This window comes from Podarcis cretensis (genome assembly GCF_951804945.1).
Source record: "Podarcis cretensis genome assembly, chromosome: 7".
Lineage (NCBI taxonomy): Eukaryota > Metazoa > Chordata > Lepidosauria > Squamata > Lacertidae > Podarcis > Podarcis cretensis.
Genome location: NC_137176.1, coordinates 56,312,373 through 56,337,223, shown reverse-complemented (window position 1 = coordinate 56,337,223; position 24,851 = coordinate 56,312,373). Strand labels below are relative to the sequence as shown.

General features: G+C 39.4%; 1 protein-coding gene across 3 annotated transcripts in view; it reads left to right on the top strand.

Annotated features, from left to right (window-relative positions):
• The window catches only part of TOX (thymocyte selection associated high mobility group box), a 193,596-nt gene that overhangs the window by 107,906 nt on the left and 60,839 nt on the right, over nt 1-24,851 (top strand). For all 3 annotated transcript variants that reach the window (XM_079984612.1, XM_079984613.1, XM_079984614.1), the window contains exon 3: nt 9,365-9,607. In XM_079984612.1, the coding sequence (XP_079840738.1) occupies nt 9,365-9,607 (243 nt within the window). The remainder of the gene's footprint in view (nt 1-9,364; nt 9,608-24,851) is intronic.

Here is a 24,851-nt window from a genome sequence, read left to right as displayed (position 1 = left end):
CCTAAACAGCTTTGATATTGGCAGTCTGGTGCCTTCCCTTTATAGTTCAATATAAGCTTGGATTACAGTTATTATTAATTTTTGTGTAAGGCTATACCTCATTAAAAATATATGTTAATTTAAACACTGTATGCTATCTATAATGTGTTATACAACTTTTATCAGCTGCAGTAGCTGGCTTCTCTGTTAATCAATAAAACAAAAATAACAAAAGCTATTATTTTATCTTCCAGAAGGCAAACAAAAAATCAATCATCCAATGATACATTTTCAGGAAAGTGCTTGGGTTATTTTCTCCCAGCTCATAATGCCTGCTTTTATTTTCTGCGTGAGATAACATACCCTTGGATGGTTCATACCCAGTATAAAATGCCCCTTAAAATATGCACTGTATGTTCTTCTGTGCTTCTTTTCAGGTGTAAAAAGTACCCTGCAGGTATCATAAAATGTAGGCTCCTTTCTAGGAAACTTTCTAGGGCAGCAGTTTAAAGATAAACAACCATGGGGAATATTGAATGAAGATGACCATCTAGGACTATCTGTGGGCATTAAAGTATTTTGAACAACTTATTAGGCAAACGACTATGGACCTGTTCCTTGCTGCAAAGGCTCCCTCTGTAAAGTGAGCTTGACCTGTTGACCCTTGACCCAGTGAAACAATAACGATAGGAGGCTGCAAATTAATCTAGTTAATCTCACAATGTCTGGCATCTCAACAAGCCCAAACTAGTTACTCAAACCCGTCTTCAGCATAGCATTCAAATGATTACTCTGTGCAATCCCAGAGGTATTCATTACAGACAAAATTGCTCTTGCTGCCTTGCATACAAGCTGAGTTTTCAATGGGAAATGAAAGGCTGCCTGGAAAAATAGGACACCTAATTAAGTTAAACTACTCTAGCATTTGGCTTGACATCTTCATTACTCAAAATTAAAAAGATGCTTCACTTGAGCACACAAGTTACTATTGTTTATGTTGTTGCCTTAAATTGGCGGCTCACACGGCAGTCTGTTTTTCAGAATTATATCTTTTAATAGCTCGCATATTTCTTGCAGTTTATAAAAATGTCTGAAGAGCTACCAGAGGTACTCATAATAGTCTATATACTGTAAGTACAAATGATTGCATATCCAGTCCTAAGTCTCAGCTGTTAGATGTTGCGCTGGACTCTCACACAAGGCTTACCCATCCTGTGAGTCTTTACTGATTTAATTTTTTCTCATCCACCCTAATTTTGCAGATTAAATTGAATACTACTTCCAATAACTGTGTCCCCAAGACCAGATTCCTTCTCCAAGAGGTGCTTGGGACTGTATGGCCACCTAGAGTTGTTGTTTTTTTAAGTAGTCTTTTCAGCTCCCTTTGAGTGGTGCTCAGTGGAGAAGCAATACAACAAAATTGTATAGAGCAGCAGTCAAAATCAGAAATTGGAAGTTCTTTTGACAATAGCAGAACAGAAACTGAATCAATTTTGGCTCAATTTTACTTCTGATTCTGAATTAATGGGTTGCATCCTAAGATGGAAAGAGATTTTTACTGATTTACTTTCCTGCTTGCAGATCATATGACCCTCACCCCGAAAAACAGCATAAGAGGTAACATGGGGGATTACAAAGGAAGATGGAACTGGTGACAGTCGCCCCCTCAGTTTCCATTCAGATGCCCCTTTTGTCAGGAAAGGACTGTTTGTGAGTGGAAAGTCACCTTTAGATCCAACGTGTGTGTGTGTGTGTGTGTGTGTGTGTGTGTGTGTGTTTTAATGTGCAGTAAGCCCCAGTTTACATATGCTATCAAGCCTAAAGCTAAAACTGTGTGTAGTCAAAACACGTTGGGTTAAATGGGGAGTAGGTTTACCAAAGTCATTTTCTCCAGAATCCCAGTCTCTTTCCTTACCTTTTATACCCGCCCGTCCCCATTTTTTTTCTTTTCTTTTTTTTTGCTACTCTCGTAAAACTGAATGCGCACAAATTAAATGTGTGTAATTTGCAGGCTTACTGTATATAGTAGAATGGAGGTGGATTCAAAAGGGAAATAATACTAAGCAAAATTTGACTGTGTTAAAATACAGCTGTCTTTGTCATATTAGGGAGTCACCTATTCACATACAGAAGTGTATTGCCCCCTCCCCCACCATCAGATTAATTCAGCTAGAAAATAGGTTCTGTAAAAATTAATAGAGAATTAGTAAGAGTAATTTTGGATTTCACCCTAGGAAACCCAATTTCCTTTCTTTCTGCATAGTACACCTTGTTGTGTTCTGATATGCATTATGATGGAATGTTTTCATAGTAAGCGACTTTAGGTTTGCAGCCTAAGACTATCACAGTAATGAGAACATATGAAAAGCACAGCATCTTCATTGCCAGTTTTAAAATCAAAGATGTTAATGAAGCATCTGACAGGTTAAATGTGGTGTATAATATACATTGTTGTGTAGTAGCAATGTTAATATTAAGACATATTTTTATGCTGCAGTTTGATTGCTACATTGTTTTTAATGGTGTAGCGTTGATTAATTCTACTGCGTTTCTTTCCAGTATAACTTAGGCTATCTGACAACCGAGTCTATAAAACAGTACTTGCAAGCAAGCATCATTGATTCCAGCAAAACTTACCGGTACTTTCAAGTACTTGTGTTCAGGGTTGAGGGATGAAAATTATCACTTGGACATTTATTTTCATACTAAAGCTCTATGCTTCACAAACACTAAAATATAAAAGTAATGGGTGGCAGACTGCATGGCTGATGCAAGGAAAGAAGAAGAGGAGCAAAAGGAAATCATTTTCAATGGGTTTTTAAAATCTTGTTTTATCTATATGTGCCACTTTGATAGCTGAAAAGTGAAGTAAAGTTTTTAAAGAAAGGGGGAGGGGAAATACTTTAAAATGTAAAAAAAAAGTACGTTCGGAATGGAGTGGAACATCATGAACCTCACATGTTCTAACAGGATGCAGTTTGATCTCTTTAAATATAGAATAAAAGACAACCAAAAATCACAGTTAAGAAGAAGCAAAGAAAAAAGCATGTATCATATGACAGGACTCAATTATTACTTTTGGATAGCTTTATTAGGGAAGGACAAGACTTAGTCCCTGGTAGCACTATATATTGTTGCAAGCAAAGATCAGAATGCTATCTAAAAAATATTTGGGTCTACGTATATGTACAACTTTGGAAACGAACTGTGAAAGACCAAACCCTGCAACAAACCCAGATACCAACTCTATCCCTGTATCCAGGAGTGGCTGGCGTGGAGGACCACAGATCTAATCACCTGACATTGTGTTGCTGACATGTACTGAGCAGTGAGGGGCAGGGCACAGTGGCAGTAAGGTCAAACTACCCCAATCTCACACACACCCCGTCCTCACAGTCTTGGTGTGTGGCAGTGACACTACTGCTATGAGGCAGCTTTGTGGGCCCTGTGCTCCCCAATGGTCATTACTGTTTTTACCTGCTTGGGCAAAACTACTACAGAACCTAATAATGTTAGCCACAACTTCAAGGACTCGTTCACCTGTTCATCTTCCAATGTGATCTATATCATCATCTGGCAGCAATGTCCTGCTGCATTCTGTCTTGGACAAACAAGCCAGTCTCTGCACAAAGGAGTAAATGGATACAAATCTGATATTAATATGTATATATTGCTTAAGACATTTGATAGTTTTTAAGGTGCCACAAGAGGGACGCAGGTGGCGCTGTGGGTTAAAGCCTCAGCGCCTAGGGCTTGCCGATCGAAAGGTCGGCGGTTCGAATCCCTGCGGCGGGGTGCGCTCCCGCTGCTCGGTCCCAGCGCCTGCCAACCTAGCAGTTCGAAAGCACCTCCGGGTGCAAGTAGATAAATAGGGACCGCTTACCAGCGGGAAGGTAAACGGCGTTTCCGTGTGCGGCTCTGGCTCGCCAGAGCAGCGATGTCACGCTGGCCACGTGACCCGGAAGTGTCTCCGGACAGCGCTGGCCCCTGGCCTCTTAAGTGAGATGGGCGCACAACCCCAGAGTCTGTCAAGACTGGCCTGTACGGGCAGGGGTACCTTTACCTTTACCTTTAAGGTGCCACAAGACTCAAACATGCCTTTTAGTATCTTTGTCAATAGTGTGCATTTTCCGCTGTTTGGAGAGAGGTAGCACGTATGCAGCAATAGGACCATACTGGTATTTCATCAGACACTGAAAAGATGCGGGCATGGTGAGGAGTCCAGTTCACATATGGGTTGTAATAATGACCACAAGGAGCTAATGCTGCTTGGTTACTTTCTGAGTAACAGTTACTAATTACCTAGTACAATCAGTGAATAGATTATTGCATCTGCAGCCATTTAGCTGCCTTAAATTTCCATGGAAATGGGGTTCTATCTGTTGGCATGGCTTTTACCTTTTGCTGCCAGCAGCAATCCTATACACATGAGGAGTAACCCCCATTGAATTGAATGGGACTTAGTTGTAAATACACATGGATAGGATTGTGATGAACCAGTTTAAGGTTGGGTTACTACCTATATGAAAATAGTTGGGGAAGCTATTCAGATGGCATGTTTAATTAATAAACACCTATTTCCTTTTAGGGCACTCTGAATTTGCCGCTTTAAAAATCAGTTATGCAGCAGTCAACATTCTCCTGGTCTTGTAGTAGAAAAATAATGTTTTGCTTGAAGCACTGCCCTTTATCTAATGTGAATTAAAGAAACTGATGAACACTTCACAGGGAAAATGTACCTTCTGCAACAATATGCTCTTGATGACTTCTGCTTGACTTAATTTATTGTGTGTGTTTTTAAATGATTGTGACTTATTGCTGTTGTCTGTTCAATAAAGAAATATAAGAAATTCTTTACAGGATCATTGACTTAGACATATCAGTGATGCTGTTGGACATTTTTTGTTGAGTGTTAAGATGATTTATAAAGTAGATTGAAGTGTTGTACAGTAATGTATTATATCGAGGGAAGAGAAGCTGTCACCTTCTAGATGTTGCTGGACTACAACTCCCATCATCCCTAACCATTGGTCATGTTGAAGGGAGCTGGAGTCCAGTAACATCTGGTGAGCCATAGATTCCCCAACCCTGATTTTTTAGTTCCACTCTATCCTAGTTTCCCACTGCTTGGTTCTTCAATACTCCTAACTTTCAGAAAGATGCATGTTGTGGCTTTCCCTCTGTTTTAACAAATTATGTCTACAGTAGTCTATTCCTAGCTACAAAAATACTCATTTCCATTAAAGTCACTATGATGTAAGCATGTGTAACTGGGTATAAGCTACAAGGTTTGACCCAATGAAGGTGCTAAAGAGCTTACTAATGATTAGGTTGCATTTTGCTACCACACTGAGATCATCATTCTTTCAGTAAAGTATGGTCAATAATATTCGTGTCTAATAGATTTGTGGGGAAAGAGAGGTGGACCGCAACTGCTGGAAAGCAGTCAAATTTTAGTGATTGAATTCAAGCTAGAATTAGTCACTGAACAAGCATCAGGAAACAAAGCCATTTCCATGTAACCCAAAGGAGAAAGGTGGCATATATTTATACTTAATTACTATCTTTTCATTTTCAAATACTTTGATGATAGTCAGGATGTCATTATAATTATTATATATTAGCTTCACTTATTAAGTCATGCTCTGTGCTTTGCCATGAAGTGTTACTGGGCATATTTTACAGTCCATTTAAGAGACAATAGTTTAGACTCACTTAGCTGGTATTGTGTCAGGCAATTCACTCACGTTGCTGACCTTCAGTACATACTGGAACCTGATAATTTGTTAGAATGTGAATGACTGGATCCTATAGGATATAGCATACTGTTCTGTCACAAGACCTGATATTGTAGGCAGATACATTGACACATCTCAGTTGTATTTTATATTAGTGGTGGGATGTGGGGTTCTGGCTTTCATAAGTTCATTGACACAGTTGGAAAAATGTTGTTGTTTAGTCATTTAGTCGTGTCCGACTCTTCGTGACCCCATGGACCAGAGCACGCCAGGCACTCCTGTCTTCCACTGACTCCCGCAGTTTGGTCAAACTCATTCTGGTAGCTTCGAGAACACTATCCAACCATCTTGTCCTCTGCCATCCCCTTCTCCTTGTGCCCTCCATCTTTCCCAACATCAGGGTCTTTTTCCAAGGAGTCTTCTCTAGTTATGAGGTGGCCAAAGTATTGGAGCCTCAGTTTCAGGATCTGTCCTTCCAGTGAGCGTTGAAAAAATAGAAATTATCTAATTTGTTAGTTTCCACATAGTGTACATTTATTTACTATTATGTTGCGAGAGAAATATTTATAACACAGTTCCACTATGTCTAAATTATCTCCAGCAAAACATAGATTGATTTTCATGTAATAAGTGAGCGTGTGAGACTTCCATAGTGAAGTCACCATCATTTCACTCTCCTTTAAGTATTACGCAGATGCTCTTAACCTGCTCTCCATTCCTCAAATCATGGATATTCTCACAGGTGTACATATTCTTTACATATAGTGCTGCTTCTCCACCCTTCCTGTTTGGTCTATTCCTTTTGAATAGGTTATACCCCTCATTTTCTACATTCCAATAATGAGTCTCATTCTCAGGATCCAACACTGTGTGACATGTAGCAAGGTGAAGGTGAGATAGTCACGGGTAGCTTTCTGAGAGCATTAAAACTTGTGGTTTAGTTTGTTCTACATTGCCATAAGGCAGCTCTAAAAAAGACACCATGTTAAGGTTGTCTTTTTGCTCATTCACCTTGATATACAGCACAAGTTGCTAAGAATTCCTTGTGCTTCCCTGCTGTTTTTTCAGTAAGAAGCAAACTGATTATATGTTTGGCAAAGGGGTGTTTGGGTTAGAATCTCCAAGCCACTCAGTCATCCAAGGCATGTATAACAGATTTTCAGTAGAATATCCTGATGATTCACCTCCAAACTTACTAGCAAGTATCTGAGTCAAACCTGGCAGCCATACCTTATACTGAAGCCATACCTTATACCTTATAGGTGGGATTGATGGGCTTCTCCTGTTGACCCGCAGAAGACCAATTCCCTTGTCCAGAATGTAGGGATCTTGGACTTTCCCAAGGCATTCTCAGTCTTTCATGGATATCCTAGTTTCTGTTAGGAGAGGCCCTTCCTAAGAAGTTCTTCTTTTTTGATTGGAATATATGTATTCCCAGAACTTGACACACATGTATTTTCCTTCTCCCATTGCAACTTTGAAGAGTATTGTGTACAAATTTCTGGAGAGTAGCTCAGTGGTGCCCCCCCCCCTCGGTCAGGGTTAACATTCAGAGCATCTAAGTGGTAGGCAAACTAAGGCCCAGAGACCGGATCCTGTCCAATCGCCTTCTAAATCTGGCCCACGGACGGTCCGGGAATCAGCGTGTTTTTACATGAGTAGAATGTGCCCTTTTACTTAAAATGCATCTCTGGGTTATTTGTGTGGCATAGGAATTCATTAATTTTTTTGCCTCCAAAATATAGTCTGGCCTCCCACAAGGTCTGAGGGACAGTGGACTGGCCCCGTGGTGAAAAAGTTTGCTAACCCCTGATCTAAGTCATATTTCCTTCTAAGCTAGTAAAGGAGAGCAATTATAACAACAACCCTTTGTAGGGTATCAGAGTGCATTGCCCATTGCAGTTTCCCCTTGGCCACAATATGGCCAGAATGGAAGCAAAGTAGGCAGATTGGAAGCAAGAGATTGAAAGGAGATAGAATTCAGGAGAAAGCAAATTATACCTGTATATGTTCTTCAAGTCATTCAGGAATACTTGAGCATTATAAGCCATGTTGCTGTGGCTTTAAACCAGGCTTCCTCAACCTTGGCCCTCCAGATGTTTTGAGACGACAATTCCCATCATCCCTGGCCACTGGTCCTGCTAGCTATGAATCATGGGAGTTGTAGGCCCAAAACATCTGGAGAGCCGAGGTTGAGGAAGCCTGCTTTAAACAGTGCTTCAGTAAACATGCACCTGAAGGGAGAATAATTTAAGGTGTTCTAATGCTGCTACAACAGTTTCAAAGGCTACTGTCTTACCCAACTCTCTTTCTCATGCACAAGCCCCTTTCACAAAATAGTTCAGTTATAAGAATACACTTACAAGACTTTGTGCTGATGAAAACAAACACAGCATAATTCTGAACACTTGAAGAAGAAAAGAAATGAGTTTTCCTTTGTCTTGCTGACATCCAACATAATTCAGTTGATTCACTGTTATTTAGAAAATTATTACTCTGCTTCTGTTGGATATTTACCATCTGCCTAATTAACACCACCAGCCAGCAGGAAGAAAAGAAAAAAACCTTATGCAATCAAATTATCATTTAGGTGGATGACTTTACATTAATTTGTATGTAAAAATAATAATAATTGTAATTTGGAATGTGGTTACAAATATATAACTTGATCCAGCTGGATAATGCAGGCATGGAAGCAGTACTTTGTACATGGATCCAGGCTGCATCCAGTTTCTGTTGTTGGACTGAAAGTCATGAGAGCTACTGCTCCAAACAGATGGTAGGAGCTGTCAGCACCCATTAATTTGTTGGGTGGACAATGGGTAGTACTGTCAACACCATTCACTCCCAAAACTGTTTGTTTGTTTGTTTGTTTGATTGATTTATATGCCACCCTTCATCATAATATCTCAGGGCTGTTCACAGATTGTAGGTCCTGGGTGGCCAAGTTGATATCACTAACAGTCTTGATTGGTGTATATGTGTGTAAGGTTAACATTTACATCCACAACTGTGCATAGAGCTGAATCTACTTGTAGATACCCATGTAACTGTATCAGAAACAGACTTACATTCTGTTTCTAGGTTAATTTGGTTCTTCTAGTATAGCTGAATGAATGTATTCTTCTCCTGTACACCTTAGAGCAACATTGAAGCACAATATTTCTCTCCCCCCCCCCACTTCTATTATTTTTGTCCTTGAGTGGCAGGGAATCTTATGAGGTCTTTTTGATCCAATGTTAATTTCATAAATTGCATTCCACTTCCAAAGTCCCCATGAAAAAGGTATTCAACCTGATCAAGACTCTGAGAAAATTGTAATGGGGCCCTTGAATTCAGCTGCTGGGGAGGGGGTTTTCTATCTAATGGAAGCTGTGAAAATATCAAAGGTTTTATGCCTTTGAGGCAATTTTTATTCTACACACAGTAGTGCAATTGCTTTATTACAGTGTAAGGGTGTTTAAAATGGTTTCTTTTCCAATGCAGAAATGACTGCTTAATACTCTATAGGATTTGAAAAGGGAATATGGTCATTTTGTTTAAAGTTTGTGGTGTTTTTATTTATCTGCTGCCTTTTATCCTACCCTATCTTAAGGCTTAGGGTTCATGACATTTTAACTGAAACTCTGCTTTTCATCTTTCCACAGTCTTTTCCTGGCCCAAGTCTAGAAAGTGAAGATTTTAACATACCTCCCATCACTCCACCTTCATTACCTGACCATTCACTGGTACATTTGAATGACACAGAATCTGGTTATCCTTCACTGTGTCACCCGATCAACCATAATGGCCTGCTTCCATTCCACCCACAAAACATGGACCTACCTGAAATCACAGTCTCCAATATGCTTGGCCAAGATGGAACACTGCTTTCAAATTCACTGTCGGTGGTAAGACTTTTATCTACATATTTTTCAAAGCTTGTTTCAAGTGCCCTTATATCCTTCTGTAATTGGATTTAAGCATCTAGTACTGTTTTGTGGTTTGCATATGTAGCTTTCGTAATAGATTATGTCTGATATGCAGTGGTTTGAGCTAGTGGCTGGTGAACTCTTCCTGATTCAATTAAGAATTAGACTCAGCAAATAAAACTGCCCCCCCACCAAGAATCAGAAAATATTTGTTTCTCTTCCTGAGTCCAGAAACATTTAGGGTGTGTTGCTCTCCTGATGAGCAGAATCAGGCCCAAATATCAGGCCTCCCACTCCTTCCCTCAAATATACTGGATATATGGTAGAGAGCTATTCCTTAGGCTTCCTGGTACCTGTAACACAAGGGAGAGAGGGAGGGAAAACCCTGGTTTAGGCTTCATAGTGGAACCTTTGAAGGTAAATGTATTTGATTTATAATTAAGCTAAGCATTGTGAGCTGGAAATATTTATAGTTCCAAACCAGGCTTGTAAAAGTTTTGGTTACATCACCTGCTTAGATTTAAACCTACATTGAGACACAAGTAGAGTTCTTTCAGTTTGACTGGATATGGTCCAAAATAGTTATCTACAGTAGAAAACCATAGATCACATTTGTACCAGTGGCAAGAAATCCACAGCTGGCCCTGCTTTTTCTTGCTTCTTCTTATCACACGTGTTGTTCATTCCAGTGTTGGAAAATAGTTGAGGACTAGACAGTCCATTGATTTTTCTGCTCTTTTGAGGTCAGAGCTTGACCATAGTCCTTCTATTCTACTGGGTGAAAGGTTATTTTTAGTAATTTTGGGAACTACTTCCAATTTGCTTCAGTTTCAACTTACAGATAAAATAAACTATTCCATCTTTACATAAAGGAAAGCGATCTGAATGATATGGAGGGTCTTAACAATACAAAAGTAAAAGTACCCAGAGAAGGTAAGGGTAAGCATCTGGCACTTCAACAAAGTGCTCCAGCAGTGCTTCATGGATGTGACCTCTTCTGTACTGAAGTTAGAGTTTGGAAGCTGAGTGTTCCCCTAAGTATTGAAGCTTCATATCTGATTCTTGCAAAGAAATGGGAACAATAGAACTTTGAGAGCTTATAGATCATTGCACTGAGCAACTGGAGCAAGGGAAAGGAGAGCGAGGCCAAGGGATGCATGTAGCCAGCTTTCTTCTGAGATCTTAAAGTAGGACAGGCAGAGAGAAACTAAACTCAAGGGGAGAAAAATGATTTAATAAGACTCAAATAGTTTGTTTTCCCTTGAATTATGTGTGATCATTGTTATTTCATCACAGGGTATTTATTTATTTATTTTAGGAAATGGATAAAGCCATTCATATTAAAGCAATCTCTAGGCGGTGCACAATAAATAAAATGTAGAACAGCAAAATCTTTGTTTCATTCATTCTTTCTCTGTGTTCATCAGAGCCCTTCCTTAACACTTCTCAGAAGGCTAAAACCTCAGTCTCGGCCAGTGGACATCAACGAGAATGTCATCCAGGGAGGAATCAAGCAGTGAAGATAGGGATTAGCCCCCTGGAACTAGTGGCAGATATTACAGGAAAGGGTACAGGCAGAATCACCAGTGATTCACACAAGCAACTTCCTTTCCAATTATAACACACAAAACTGTATGGAGCCAACTCCTAGGGGCCAAGGTTCCTTTGCCCCCCCCCCATAAAATAATTGAGCACCGCCCTCCCCCCGAAGTTGATGGGCATTGCCATTCAAGTGGTTTGTGTGCCCCACATCATGTGATTAATTATGCAGGGTGGGGGAATCCAGAGATGAAGCAGGCAATTAGCTGCCAACTACTGAGTCATAATAACTATTATAGCCCCAATTCTGTCACTACTCTTTTTCTTGTATCCGGCCAAACTTGCGGCGGAACGTTTTTCTTCCACACTTTTTCTTTACAGTCCCCAATGACCTAGCTGACCTCTTCAGCAAGTGCTCCTTATATATCTTAAAATTCTTTTATGCTGCCTAAAACTAAACCTCATTTTCCCCGCCTAGGTCCCGAATCCATCATCCATCACACCTTTCCTTTTTCTTTAGCAGTCTGAGCTCGTTCTTGGGAGCTCATCAGTCCAAAGCAATTCAATATAGCACTTACTAGATTGTATTGAGATAAGACCTCATTCACTGACAATGGTTGTTTTGGAAAAGGTTGGTTTGGGGGTTTTTTTATTGTAAAGTAAGAAACCAAGGTTATTTATTTATTTTTTGTACCAAAGAACATCTATGTTCTTTTAAAGGTCTATTATCTGCATGGCAGTTAAAATAGAGCACATATTCTTTCAACATTATGACATATTTTGGAAACTAAAGAAGGAAAAGATAAGATGGATTTCACTTTATCTGAGTGGTTTAAATTTTTAAATTGTGAAGTTTAAAGTGAAAAAAGACAGTAAAAGGCAGTAAAAGTGATGGATTTATTTCTGAAATGCTCATTTTTGTACTAGCAACAAAAGCTTGGATAATGCGGGTTTATTATCTAGCTTAGCATATATTCAAAGCTCCCTTTGCATTCTAAAGGCTACTGAACAAGTGTTTTGACAATGATTACATCAATAGGTAGAACAGAGGACACATGAAACTAAAGTAGAAATGTTTCTATGAGTTTGTAGCAAATGCAGCATATCAATACATTCAAATGCTTTCACTGTAGCATTTCCAATTTGCTGCTTACAGGAAAGAATGACATATTGAATAATACCACTTTCAAAGAGGACCATTGTTGTTTCCATTTCTGAAATATTCTTAAATGTTTGCATTAATTTATTTTATATAAATTTTTTAATATGTCAGAATGTTATTTGATTTTTTAAAATCTATAGAACACCAAAGATCAGATAAAGTTACCAGATTCAGAATAACGAAATCATTCATTTAAAATAAAGTAAATATTATAGGGATTCAGTTTCTTCATACAAAAACTCAATATCACAGCATTAGCATTCCATCATATTGGCTGCAATAAAGGCTGCAAACTGTTATATAACATTTCTGCACCAATAGCTGAAGCCTATTTTTTAATTTCTTGAGAGGACTAAAGAAAGCATCTTACAAAACACTGGAGGAAATGGAACACCTCTACTTTATTTTTATATATCATGTAACATGTTTATTTTTTTGTAACTGGTGGTAGTGAACCTTATGTAAGAAATGTCAGCTGTCTGTAAAGACAGCAGCATTTTTTATAGTTTGAGCTAAGCTCAAGTTACTTGTGGATCTCAGCTTGAATGTACTCAGAAGGATTTTTAACTTTCTCCCTTCTCAGTACCACTTTCCCTTTAACACATCAGAAACTTCTGACCATCTCTCTCCGTCTCATCTTCCACCACTTCATGTGAAGCGAATCTGTGTGTCACATAAGTGTGAGCTGAGCTCTGAGTGCTTTATACCTTCACCTGGTGTTGGCTGATTACATTTGATTGCTGTGTTGTGCTGAAAACCAGGGCTTGCAGTGTGAGAGAAAACAGAATCCCTGTGACCCAAATGTGTGGGGTAAATAACAAAATAATCAGCTGTGTGCCTGGATTCAAAACACAGGGCTAAACACAGGGCTGAACTCTGCAGCAGGGGAGAGCACCCAGTTGCAGAGTTTAAAGTCAAGCAGAAGTATAACATTAGGAATATAGTTTGTTAAACACTTTTATTTCATTTAGTCTTCTTGCAAACAGCACTCCCCTCTTTCTACCCCTCTTAGCATGAACAGGACCACACACTGTAAAGTAAGTTTTAAAAGCTTTACTTGCAAAACATTCCAAAGGTCAGATTAATGCATTTATCCAAGCAGCAGCAAAGAGAACACAGGCAGAATACGCTTGGGTAGAAAATAAAGATAGTTTCAAACAAGTGATCTAAGCTTGGATCTTGCTTAGACACGTCTTCCTTGGTCATTGACATGGTGGAGAGAGAGAGGGAACAGGAAGAGAAGGCTTCGCTTCCTGCCTCATCAGAGAAGAGGGCATGTGACCTAGCCGAGTCTAGGTTTCCAGCTTTTTTGTCCTAACCCATCATACACTAACTAGTACTCATACATAGTTATGTTTGACTGCAATTTCTCACATGCAGAACTTGCTGTGACCCACTGATAATCTGTGCATTCTTCCAGAACTAGAACATTACTGAGTTGCACACACAAAGCTTATAGTTTAAACTTTAACAGAGTGGGTACACCGTAGATAGAGGGAGCAAAAAAATAGTTGCACAAGGATAATGTGTATAACATGTGAGAGAGAATTCAATTGACCATACTTAGACTTAATTTCTGCCCAATGGCACAACCCTTTACATATATATTCTGAATGAAACTCAACTGATTTCAGTGGACTATATCTCCAGATAAGTGTGTTAGAGATAAGTGTGTAGAGGACTGCACCCTAAAAATACTACCAAAACCACCAAATAATACAAAAGGCACTTTCTATATATAATGCGCATTCCCAGTTTAAGTGTCTACCCCAGATGGCTTGATTCGGAAGCTATTTCTCTATGCTGAGATAACACTATATGAAAAAAGAAAATACTGATGTCCCTCCTCATGAGAGTCCATAGAAAGTCTACACACACACACACACACACACACATATTAAACCCACCAAAAAGTAATGAACAAAGTTGTCTCCTCAAAAATACACTCATGTGCAGGTATATCACAGTTTCTCATTCAGTAATGGAGGAGTACAACTGGGTAATATGGGATGATACTGCCTAGATAATATTGACTTCATTCAAGCAGCAATATTAGGAAGAATATGTAGATGCAAAATCTCTTCAGTTTTTTAAAACTGAAAAAAAAAAACACCCACCCGATTGTCTCTCCCAAAGCTTGCTACGAAATATCATGAAATAATCTAAGAAATGCCTGATGTTAATGCAATATGGTGCTTTATTCCCCTCTTAACAGAGATTCCATAGAGGTTGAAGGAAAAGAGAAACCAAACATTTATAAAATTGTTGCTGTAGATATAATTAGATCCATTTTAGGACCAAAAGTTTTATGTAGCAAACTGACAGAAGGATACACAATAATTATAGTTCGTTGACAAGCTGAAGAGAGTTCCCTTTTTATCTTGCAGCTTTAGAAACTAAACTGTAAATAAATATGCTATTTGACAGATTGTAATTGCCATCAGCAGGGCATCTTTTCATTTAATCAGATGGTGTTATTAAAAAGGGGGTTACAATTAAACATTTTATAATGTGACGTAGAACTCCATTAAAATTCTCCAGCAAACAGTAATTTACATTTGATGCTTCTGCAGCCCCTTTCTATTTGCAGAAATGTTATTGGCTGTGACCTTCCACTGGATGGGTCTCTGTTTGCTGCTCTTTTCATTCTTTGATAAATGATATTGAGCATCCTGTCTCTCTCCCTCTCTGCCTGCCTCACAATGCACTTGAAAATATAGCATGTCTACATTAGATCCTTTTGACCCTTACAGTGGAACATGCAAAACAAACGAAATGAAATGTTGAATTCTCTTGATGTAGAATTAATGTTCTGGATTTATTTTGCAAATAGTAGGTTCTATCCAATTTGCTATTAAATCTGTTTCACTCAAGAGTAATAGGATTCTTTGAAAGGAAAAAATAGCAGTTAGGGCTCAACTTAGGAAATCATTTAATATCACTCAGTGAAGGATACTTTGGAGAATAAACACACACACACACACACACACATACACACACACTGAGCAAGAGAGCTCACATTTCAGAAATGTTAAGGCAATGTCTCTTGCTGGGTTCCCCTTTTCACTTATATTCCTGTTCTTTACTGATGTTCTTTATATAAAAGAACTGATTGAGTTGTAGCTCTATATCCTGCCTTCTGAATAAATACAAACCTATTTTTTTCTGTGGGTTTGTGTTGTAGAGACTATACAGTGGAGTATTTGATCCAAAGTACTGATATAGACATCTCATTTCTGGATCACCACATACATTTCTTAAGAAAAGTTAGTATATGTGGGAAGAAGAGAGAGCAGGCTGCCTGGGGTGAAGGATAAGATGGTACCCCATGATTCCACATGTAGAAGCCAACTGGAATGGCATTTCAATCTTAATTCTGAGTGGGTACATCAAGAGGAAAAAATCTAGAATTCACACATGCTTTAGCCACATGTGCTTTATTTGTTGGTCTGCATCCTTAACCTGCTTAGTCTTTTTGCCAGCTTCAGTTTCTTTGTGCCTCCTTTCCCCTGCCCTCTGCATTCATTTGATGGGGAACTGCTACCTATGAAAGACCAGCACTAAACACTGTGTCTTTGAATACTAATTGCTGAGGAGCAAAGTAGGGAAATTGCTGTTGCACAAATATCCTGCTAGCTTCCCATAGGAAGCTGGTTGGCCACAATGAGAATAGGATGTTGGAATGTCAGTATTCTTACCTGCCCTTCACCGTGAAGTCCCAGGGTCAGTTACAATCATCATCATCATCATCATCATCATCATCAATTAAAACTATCTAGCAAATACAGGCAACCCCCTATTTATGTGTCTTCAATATGTGCATGACTATGCATATGTGCATCACACCAAACCCAGAAGTGACCCAAAATGTCACAAAAACATCTGGAAAAGGGGTGGAGTAGGGCAAGGGCGGGGAGTGGTGGGGGCAGAATGGAGTGTTTGCAGATATTTTCTATAGAGCTCGAAATATATGCAGTTTCACTTAAACACATGGTGCCTTGGAAGGTAACTCCTGTGTAAATGGGGAGTTGCCTGTAGTTCATTCTTCAGCATATAGAGGTAGTTGCTCAGTTCTTCGGATCCTGGTCATTTATTTTATTTCATCCAGTTCAAACAAGCATTCTCATCAAGCAAGCACCCACAATGTACAGATGGAGAGTGGAGACTGAAAACAACATGTCAAGCCATCCCATTTTGCAAGATTCATGATTTTGAGGCGTATTTAAATGATCTATGGTACAGCCGTAATGTTTGGCAAGATGAGCCACCTGTTGTTTGCTTTTAGCATATATAAAAAGAATTAAAATGAAGGCAGGTATTTAATTTATGTGCCCTGCTTTCTCTGGCTTTACTTTCACCATGGGTCATGTAATAGGACCTGCAATGTTAAGGCATAAATAGCTCGTGAAAGGGTAACTAGTTACTACTCCTTGGAGAAAGGAGATCTGAAATGAAGTGTTGGCAGTTCCATTGAATCACAGGTTACCAGGGAGACTGTGGCTCATGTTGCATGTGCTTATGCCATAACAGAGCCATACACAACACTCAAAGTTCAGCCAGGAGCCACAAACCAGGAGCAGGAGCTGCACCAGGGATTCCAGAGGAAAGGGAACAAGCCAATAGTCAGAGCTAAAGAATGCATGGAAACTATGACAAACTGGACATTGTTGCTCCAAAAAAGTCCCAGCACAAACAGAAATATCAATGAGTGTCCAATTGCCAGCCTAGTTGTGTAGAGCTTAACATGGTGATCCAACCACCATCATCCCAACAAGTCCAGGGAGTGGATTAGGCAGAGGAGTACTTCTGCCCAACTCTCCTGGCTCAGCTGACCTCCTGGCAAATGAATGGCAGACCCACTGACCAGTTACTCACTGGCAGGCGCAAGTAGAAAGTCTTGAAACTCCCAATGGCTTATTGACTTTGCTTGGACTACCTGTTCCTGTTGGTTCTATTAACCCAAGACCCACAGATTGGAGCATTGAGGAAGAAGGAAAAGGACTTTGCTCTAGCTGAGATTCCTGCATTGTAGGGGGTTGGACTAGATGACCCTTGGGAGTCCCTTTCAACTCTACAGTTCTATGATTTTATGACTCAGTGATAGAGAAGGCCCAAGGTTCAGTCCCTGACATCTCCATGTTTAAGTGGGAAGGACTCAAAAGCCATTGTCAGTCTGTGTACGAAGCTAATAAACCAGCAATTTCGTATGAGGCAGCTCCATGTATCTGAGCTGGAAATATTTTCCCTATTCACTTTCAGTCATTATCCACTGCCCAGACAAGCTGGTATGTTCTATAAACCAGGTTCTATAAAGCTACTTTAGGCTTATGAAAGGCCTTGAGTTTAGTCACTAGGATTCTTGGCTTCACCTTTTTCTTTAAACAACAGCTACCCAATCCTCGTTGCCACATCACAAAGCTGTTTAGCATGCATCAATGTGCTGTGAACTAGATGAACAGATCTTTGGATTCTGGCTTTGAATCTGACAAATTTATACGGGTCCAAATAGGCAATGATATGGCTGATCTTACTGTACCATTTATTAGTCTGAGCAATACTAAATCTAGGCAGGAAAGAGACACAAGAAGAGAGAGAAATGACCAAACAGCCAAGTACAGTAGAATAGTTTTGTGTTTACGTGTTATATTTTGTACTTTCTTGCACCCTTGTAATAAATCCTAAGCTTCTGATTATTTTCAGTTTATGTTATATGATCCTTACTGGAAATTTGAAGACTTACTCTAGACATACTCTCCCCTCCCCTTTTGTGGGGGCTTATTTACTACCCTTAGTAGTAGAAAAGTCCTATTTCAATCACGTTTGAAATACCTCATTTTAGACAAGTATGTGCTGCTCTGCTTACAAAACATATATGAGTGGAATATGCAATTACCACAACTCAGTTGCCTGCCACAGAAACATTTCAGCATTATAGCATTACAAAAATAGAATGACATGCATAATGAAAGATTTCAAGATTCACCCAAGGCATTTATTCTCTTCACCTTAATGTTCTCAGCAGAAGCAGAGTATCCATTAAAAGGTACTATGAATTATGGTTGCCTAGCAACAGGAAAGAGCTTGTAACAGCACCACAGAATGAAATGGCTGGTTGATAAAATGAATTTTCTCTGAGCATTAGCCTGTTGAAACTGCCTTTTCTTGTGGAACATAAAGTGCATTTATTTGTCTCATGCATTTTTTATTAGAAAATTATTTGAGTTCCAGAGACTTGAATCATTTTGCTACAGGAGATATTTGATTTTAATGTGTTGTACTAAAATAAGTGATAAAAGACATTTTCTTCAAAGTAAAGACACCGCACAATTCTAGGTAGCTTCTTTGAAGTAAGAAATAAAATCTTATATCGGACATACAATTACTTATTTCTAATTAAGAGTGACATTAAGTAGCAACAAAAATAAACTTTTAGATTTTTCTTTGAGGGACAAAGTTTGACATAGTAGGCAATATGTGGTGAATAAGGCAAACAGTTCTGTTGTAGGTTTGACATGAGGAAAATCAGATTTTGCTTCGTTACATGGTACATCAGTCTCTATAGAAGCCTGAAATACAGAAACAGTTGTGACTATTATTCATGTCTACAGTTTACTTTAATGCTTATTTTTATCTTAAATTTCCATAAGTATTGGAGAATGTGTGTGTGTGTGTGTGTGTGAGAGAGAGAGAGAGAGAGAGAGAGAGAGAGAGGATATGACATCTGGTAGATAGGCTTTGTTTTAGCTATTACTAGTAAATCATAGCATATAAAATATGAACAGCTTTCTTTTAAGCATTTTATTAGGATACAAGTAGCCAATCTAGTGCCCCCCATATGTTGTTGGATGTTGCGGTACAATTCCCAGTCCCCAGTGGCCAGTAGGCAGGGATGAGAGAGTTGTACTTCAACATCATTGGCTGCACCTATACTAGATTATATGTAAGGATAATCTCTAAATTATATTGTTTTCCCTTCCTGTATCTGGTTTATCTAACATCTGTAGCAGTCATGGCACAAACAGAAACTTTCTCTGTAATAGCCATAGAGTCATCCTGTGTGTGGCAAGTGGGCAGTGCTGGCCTAGAATAGGGAAGAAGTATTCTTCCTGTGGTCCCTGGTTGGGATTGAGTTTATGCCTGTATTAGGAGTCTAGCAGCCCTTAGCAAGTGGCATAGGAAGTTACAATAGCCTCATGAGCTCCACCTTTTCTCCCTTTCCTTCCTTGACAAAGTTCATAGAATCACTATAGGTACAGGGTCTAGACCTTGGATTGCAAACTAATAAGCACGGGTAGAGAAGCTACCAGCATGAGTTTGACCAAACTGCGGGAAGCAGTGGAAGACAGGAGTGCCTGGCATGCTCTGGTCCATGGGGTCACGAAGAGTCGGACACGACTAAATGACTAAACAACAACAGAGAATACAGACTTTAGTTGCCAGTAAACATTACATTGTTTTCTTTCTTTCTTTCTTTCTTTCTTTCTTTCTTTCTTTCATTCATTTCTATTAAGAATTTTCAGTGTAAGAGACAATAAAAGTCAAACTGATCTAAAGAAGATAAATAGGAAAGAAGCAAGAATAAGCAGAGAATAAAGAAAAAGAAAGAGGAGAGTATAAAGAAGAGAGAATAAGCACTAGGCCTTTTGTCACAATTATATCTTAATCCTTATTCCACACACAGAAAAGTGAACCCTCCCAGCTCTCACCTGTGAGCTTCCTCCTCTTCCCCCAGCTTCCCACCCTGGGAGATCCTCTCTACCATGCCTCTCACACAGGGCCCTTCATCTTCCTGTGTGTATCTTCGTTAATCCACGGAAGGAAACTTCAAAAAAACAAAGCATAAATATAGAGAGAAAGGGGGGGAAATTAAGATCATAGAAAAAGAAGATAAGAAATAAAAAAGAAGTGAAATAGGATATGCCAATTAATTATATTCAAAGTGTGCACTCCAGAAAACTCTAGCTATGTTAGTGTCTAACTTTTTCTCAATCTGCTGGGCATCCTTTTCCACTCAAAAAGTCCAAAAGTAACTCTTCAATTATTACTGAAGAGCTATTTGACAGTGGAACGGTCTCGCTTGGGAGGTTATAGACTCTCCTTCCTTGGAGTTTTGAAGCAGAGTGGATGACCATCTGTCAGGGATGCTTCAGCTGAGATTCTTGCATTGCAGGGGGTTGGACTAGATGGGGGTACCTTCCAACTCTACAATTCTATGGTTCTATTGTCATTAAGTGTCCAAAATAGTCTTTCTCTGGTCCAATATGATGCATTTCTCCCAAGGGTTCCAACAGATCTTAATCATGTAATAGTACATACTTATTTGCTTGTTATGGACACGGGTGGCACTGTGGGTTAAACCACAGAACCTAGGACTTGCCGATCAGAAGGTCGGCAGTTCGAATCCCCGCAACGGAGTGAGCTCCCGTTGCTTGGTCCCTGCTCCTGCCAACCTAGCAGTTCGAAAGCACGTCAAAGTGCAAGTAGATAAATAGGTACCGCTCTGGTGGGAAGGTAAACGGCGTTTCCGTGCGCTGCTCTGGTTGGTCAGAAGGGGCTTAGTCATGCTGGCCACATGACTAAATTATATCCCTCGGCCAGTAAAGTGAGATGAGCGCCACAACCCCAGAGTCGGCCACGACTAATGGCCAGGGGTCCCTTTACCTTTACCTATTTGCTTGTTATGTCTTCCTTAAAAAATACTCAGTTCCATATATTCCAGTCCCATTTCCTGATGTTCAAGCGTCATCCTGGTTTCTTAGAGAAAAGTTTTTCATGGTCTGAAAACTATTAATAGTACATAACATTTTAAAAGTAAAATAATGTAGCTTGCAATTAAAGGTAAGATAATTTCTGCAGGTTAAGAAAGGCTTATGCTATACAATGATAGATCAGACAACTACTAAGGCAAAATTTGATATTTTCATCTGTGATCCACCCTTTTGCACCATACTGGAGGGGTTTGCATTGCCTGGAGGTGTTTCTCTACCCAGTCCTCCTACCTTCACCCACAAAGTGATGACAGCATCACTCCACTGGTACAGAGCTCCCCATTCTGCCCACCAAAGGGACAAGTAAGCTGGATCCCAAATTACTGCACCACCTCCAGGCAGACACAGTGGTTTGCCTTCCCCAAGCTTCCAACCTGGCTGACATGAGCAATGGGGCTGTGAACGAGGTGGTGGCTCCACCAGGCTGTCACATCCTATTGTTGTCTGGAGGAGGCTTGGATTGTCTTAACTGGACAGTTTGGTTAACAATATCCAATAAAAAAAATTACTTTAACAGATAACTGTAACACACTTTAATTGCTGGCAGATCCTGTTTCTAACTTTTTAAAGTTCTTTACTGTGCTTTCCTATGCATATACATTCAGAATTAAGTTCCACTGAATTCAGCAGGAAGGGAAAAGGAATAGGATTGCAGTCTTTCATAGTGGAAATTGTTTAGTCTTATGTCACAGTATAAAGGACAGGTAAAGTGCGTGTGATTTATTTTAAACCATTTTGAAACATTTCTTCATTAGGTTACATGCTGAGGTGCTGTAATTTAGTACTGAACCTTTTATTAACTTTGTGGATCAATGCAACAGATTGATACTGATTGCAAACAAAATATTCCATTTATACAGATAATTTATTATGTTATTAGTATTTAAGGTGTTACAAGAAGATTATTCTGTCAGCTCTAGTTTATTAATAATACTGCTTCTAGATGAAGTCATTTCACACTAATTTGCTGTTTCATTGTTTTTCCCCCTTACAGAAGACAGATGTTCATAACATTTTTTCTGAAGATTCCAATGCTTTGTTAACCATAACATTATTTATTACTTGTTGTGTTTCATTGCATTCTTGAATCTTTTTTGGAAAGGTATAAGACTTTGTATGGGAAAACCTGCATAGCAAAAACTAAGATTAAATTAGAACACCTCATTTAAAATGATGTGGCTTGTTTTCCAGTACTTTACCATTTGACAATGCATATATATAATATGATGGGTATGTTCTTCTGAAGAGTAGCTTTTAAAGGGCTTCCTGGTTGCATACGGCTTTGATTCATAGATATGGGGCCAGGGGCTCTTTGTGTTACTTTGACTTCTACATGACTTAGAAACCATGAATACAAGATCAGAAATCGCTGGAATATTATTGTTTTTTGTCCACATGGTTATTTATTGTTGCTGTTCACAAACCAACTGACCAAGCTGTTTGAATGCTTTGATTTCAGCAAAACGTTTTATGCCTTTTGTTTCATTTATTCTCTTTATCAAAGCCAAGTCTTTTAAAGAATTGGCTAGAAATACCATTCTGGAGTGTACAGTCAGAATGAGACATATGGTAGATAAAAATGTGTAAAGAAATAGCTAAATGTGGTTGTAAGTTTTCTCAAACATTCATCCTAATAGATGGAATCAAAGATACATAAACACTACCCACAGCCAAATTTAAACAATGGGTCTGCCAAAACAGATAATATAGTAACAACATGACAGTATGCAGCATGCTGTTGAACCAAATCTTTATTTGTCTCTTGTGTTGTTAATTATCATGCGCTGTAACTAAAGCAGTTGCAATAGAATCTACACTATTCAGTTATATTGCAAAGAGTTGTGTGCCAAATAAGGCAGATCAGGAAACAAACTTTATAAATAATGTTGAAAAAAATGCTTACTATGTAGCAGGAACTTAAGGGAGCATATCTTGCAGCATCTGGTTTGCATAACTACATCACCAGGAAAAAAAGCAAAGTATTCAAGGGCAGAGAACCTGCTGTTTTTCACCCTTTAAGCCTGAAAAATTCATAATCGGATGCAGGACTGAATTCTGAGCCTCAGAACCAAACCACACTTTGAGAGAAGTAAATTTCACTGAAACCAGTTACCTTTATTTCCAGGTAAATGTATAGCACTTAAAGCAGAAAGCATGGTCCTCTTTCAGGTTCCAAGTCTCCCATAGATAATAACACAGATACTGTTCATCCATTCACCATTCATTCATTTTATTTGTATGCCCCCTATACACAACAAAATCATGTCCAGCGTGGCCAATAACAAAGAAACAGATGCATCTCAAACAAACACTACAAAAATAATTTCTTAATATGTCCCAGGGGCGTGGTGAGCGTCCTGGAGGCATGGCGTGCCGGCCACAGGGGGCGTGGCGCCCAGCGCAGGCAGGAGGAAGCCATGATGGCACCCCACCGGGATCGCACTGCCGGGGACGGTGCGCTCCCCCCGTACTCCTCTTCCTCCCCCACTGATCATAACCCAGTGGCACATGTTTTGCACACACAAGGCTCCAGGTTCAATGATCCTGGAGAGCTATTACAAGTCAGAGCAGATAGTACTGGTGTTCTAACTACTAGCCCAGTGTTCTTCAATCTTGGTTCTCCAGATGTTGGGATACAACTCCAACCATCCCCAGACAGCTTAGCCAACAGGCAGGACTGATGGGAATTGCAGTCTTAACAACATCTGGGGGCTCAAGGTTGAGGAACATTTGCCTAACCTGATACTAGATTGTTTCCTATGTTCTCTTATGGAATCCCTTGTACCTAGGTATTTTTAGAAATGAATGTATACTATAACATTATTTATTGAGGACTGTAACTTAGTGGTAGAGCAGCTGCCTTGTAAGCAGAAGACCACAGGTTCAACCCCAGCATCTCCAGGTAGGGCTGGGAAGAGATCTCTGTCTGAAACCCTAAAGAGCTACTGACAGTCAAAGGTCAGTATAGACAGTACTGAGCTAGATGGAGCAATGGTCTGTTATCTATTTACATTAATACAGTACCTTCAACATTCAGAGAGTAACAGAAGCAAAGAGAGAGGCATGGAGAAGGGGGCAGCGAAAAAATTATTTCCTGCCTCAAACTAAACTTATTCCCAAACACGTACTGCCAGTGGCATTGCTAGAAACTTAAATGAATCAGTGTCCAGAGCTATTACACAAATTTGTGCATAATTTGCAAATACTAATTCATATGGAATTGATAAACTTGTGGGCCTCTGAGAAGATGGTGCATACCGATCTTGCTGGCACTGCATTTTGTGGCAATGTGGAGCCACCCTACAGGCAAAGTATTTTTAAAAAGCTTATTTTTTTAAGAAAATGGAGGAAATGGCAAGAAACTTGGAACCCAGCAGAAGAGACCCATTGCTCAGGCCTCACTGGGCCATCGCCGTACAGTGTCACAGCGCACAACATATTAAAATGCACAGTCAAAACATCTAAGAGGTAAGCAGATATTGCTTAAGACACTGCTAAAATAATCAAACTTGTTTGGAAGTAGGTGTCATTGAGGTCAGTGAAACTCAGTTCCGTGTATACTTACTTAGGGTTAGGCTTCATGTGACATAGATGGATTTGTTCACATATTTACCAACCCAACAAAAGAAAAGTTTTGTATACTTCTAATAGGTCCCTTTTTCAAAGTGTAACCATAGTTACAGTATGCATTTTTTGACTGCAGGTATAATCACAGAGCAACACTTGATCTCTGCAATTTAACAATTTGCTTAGC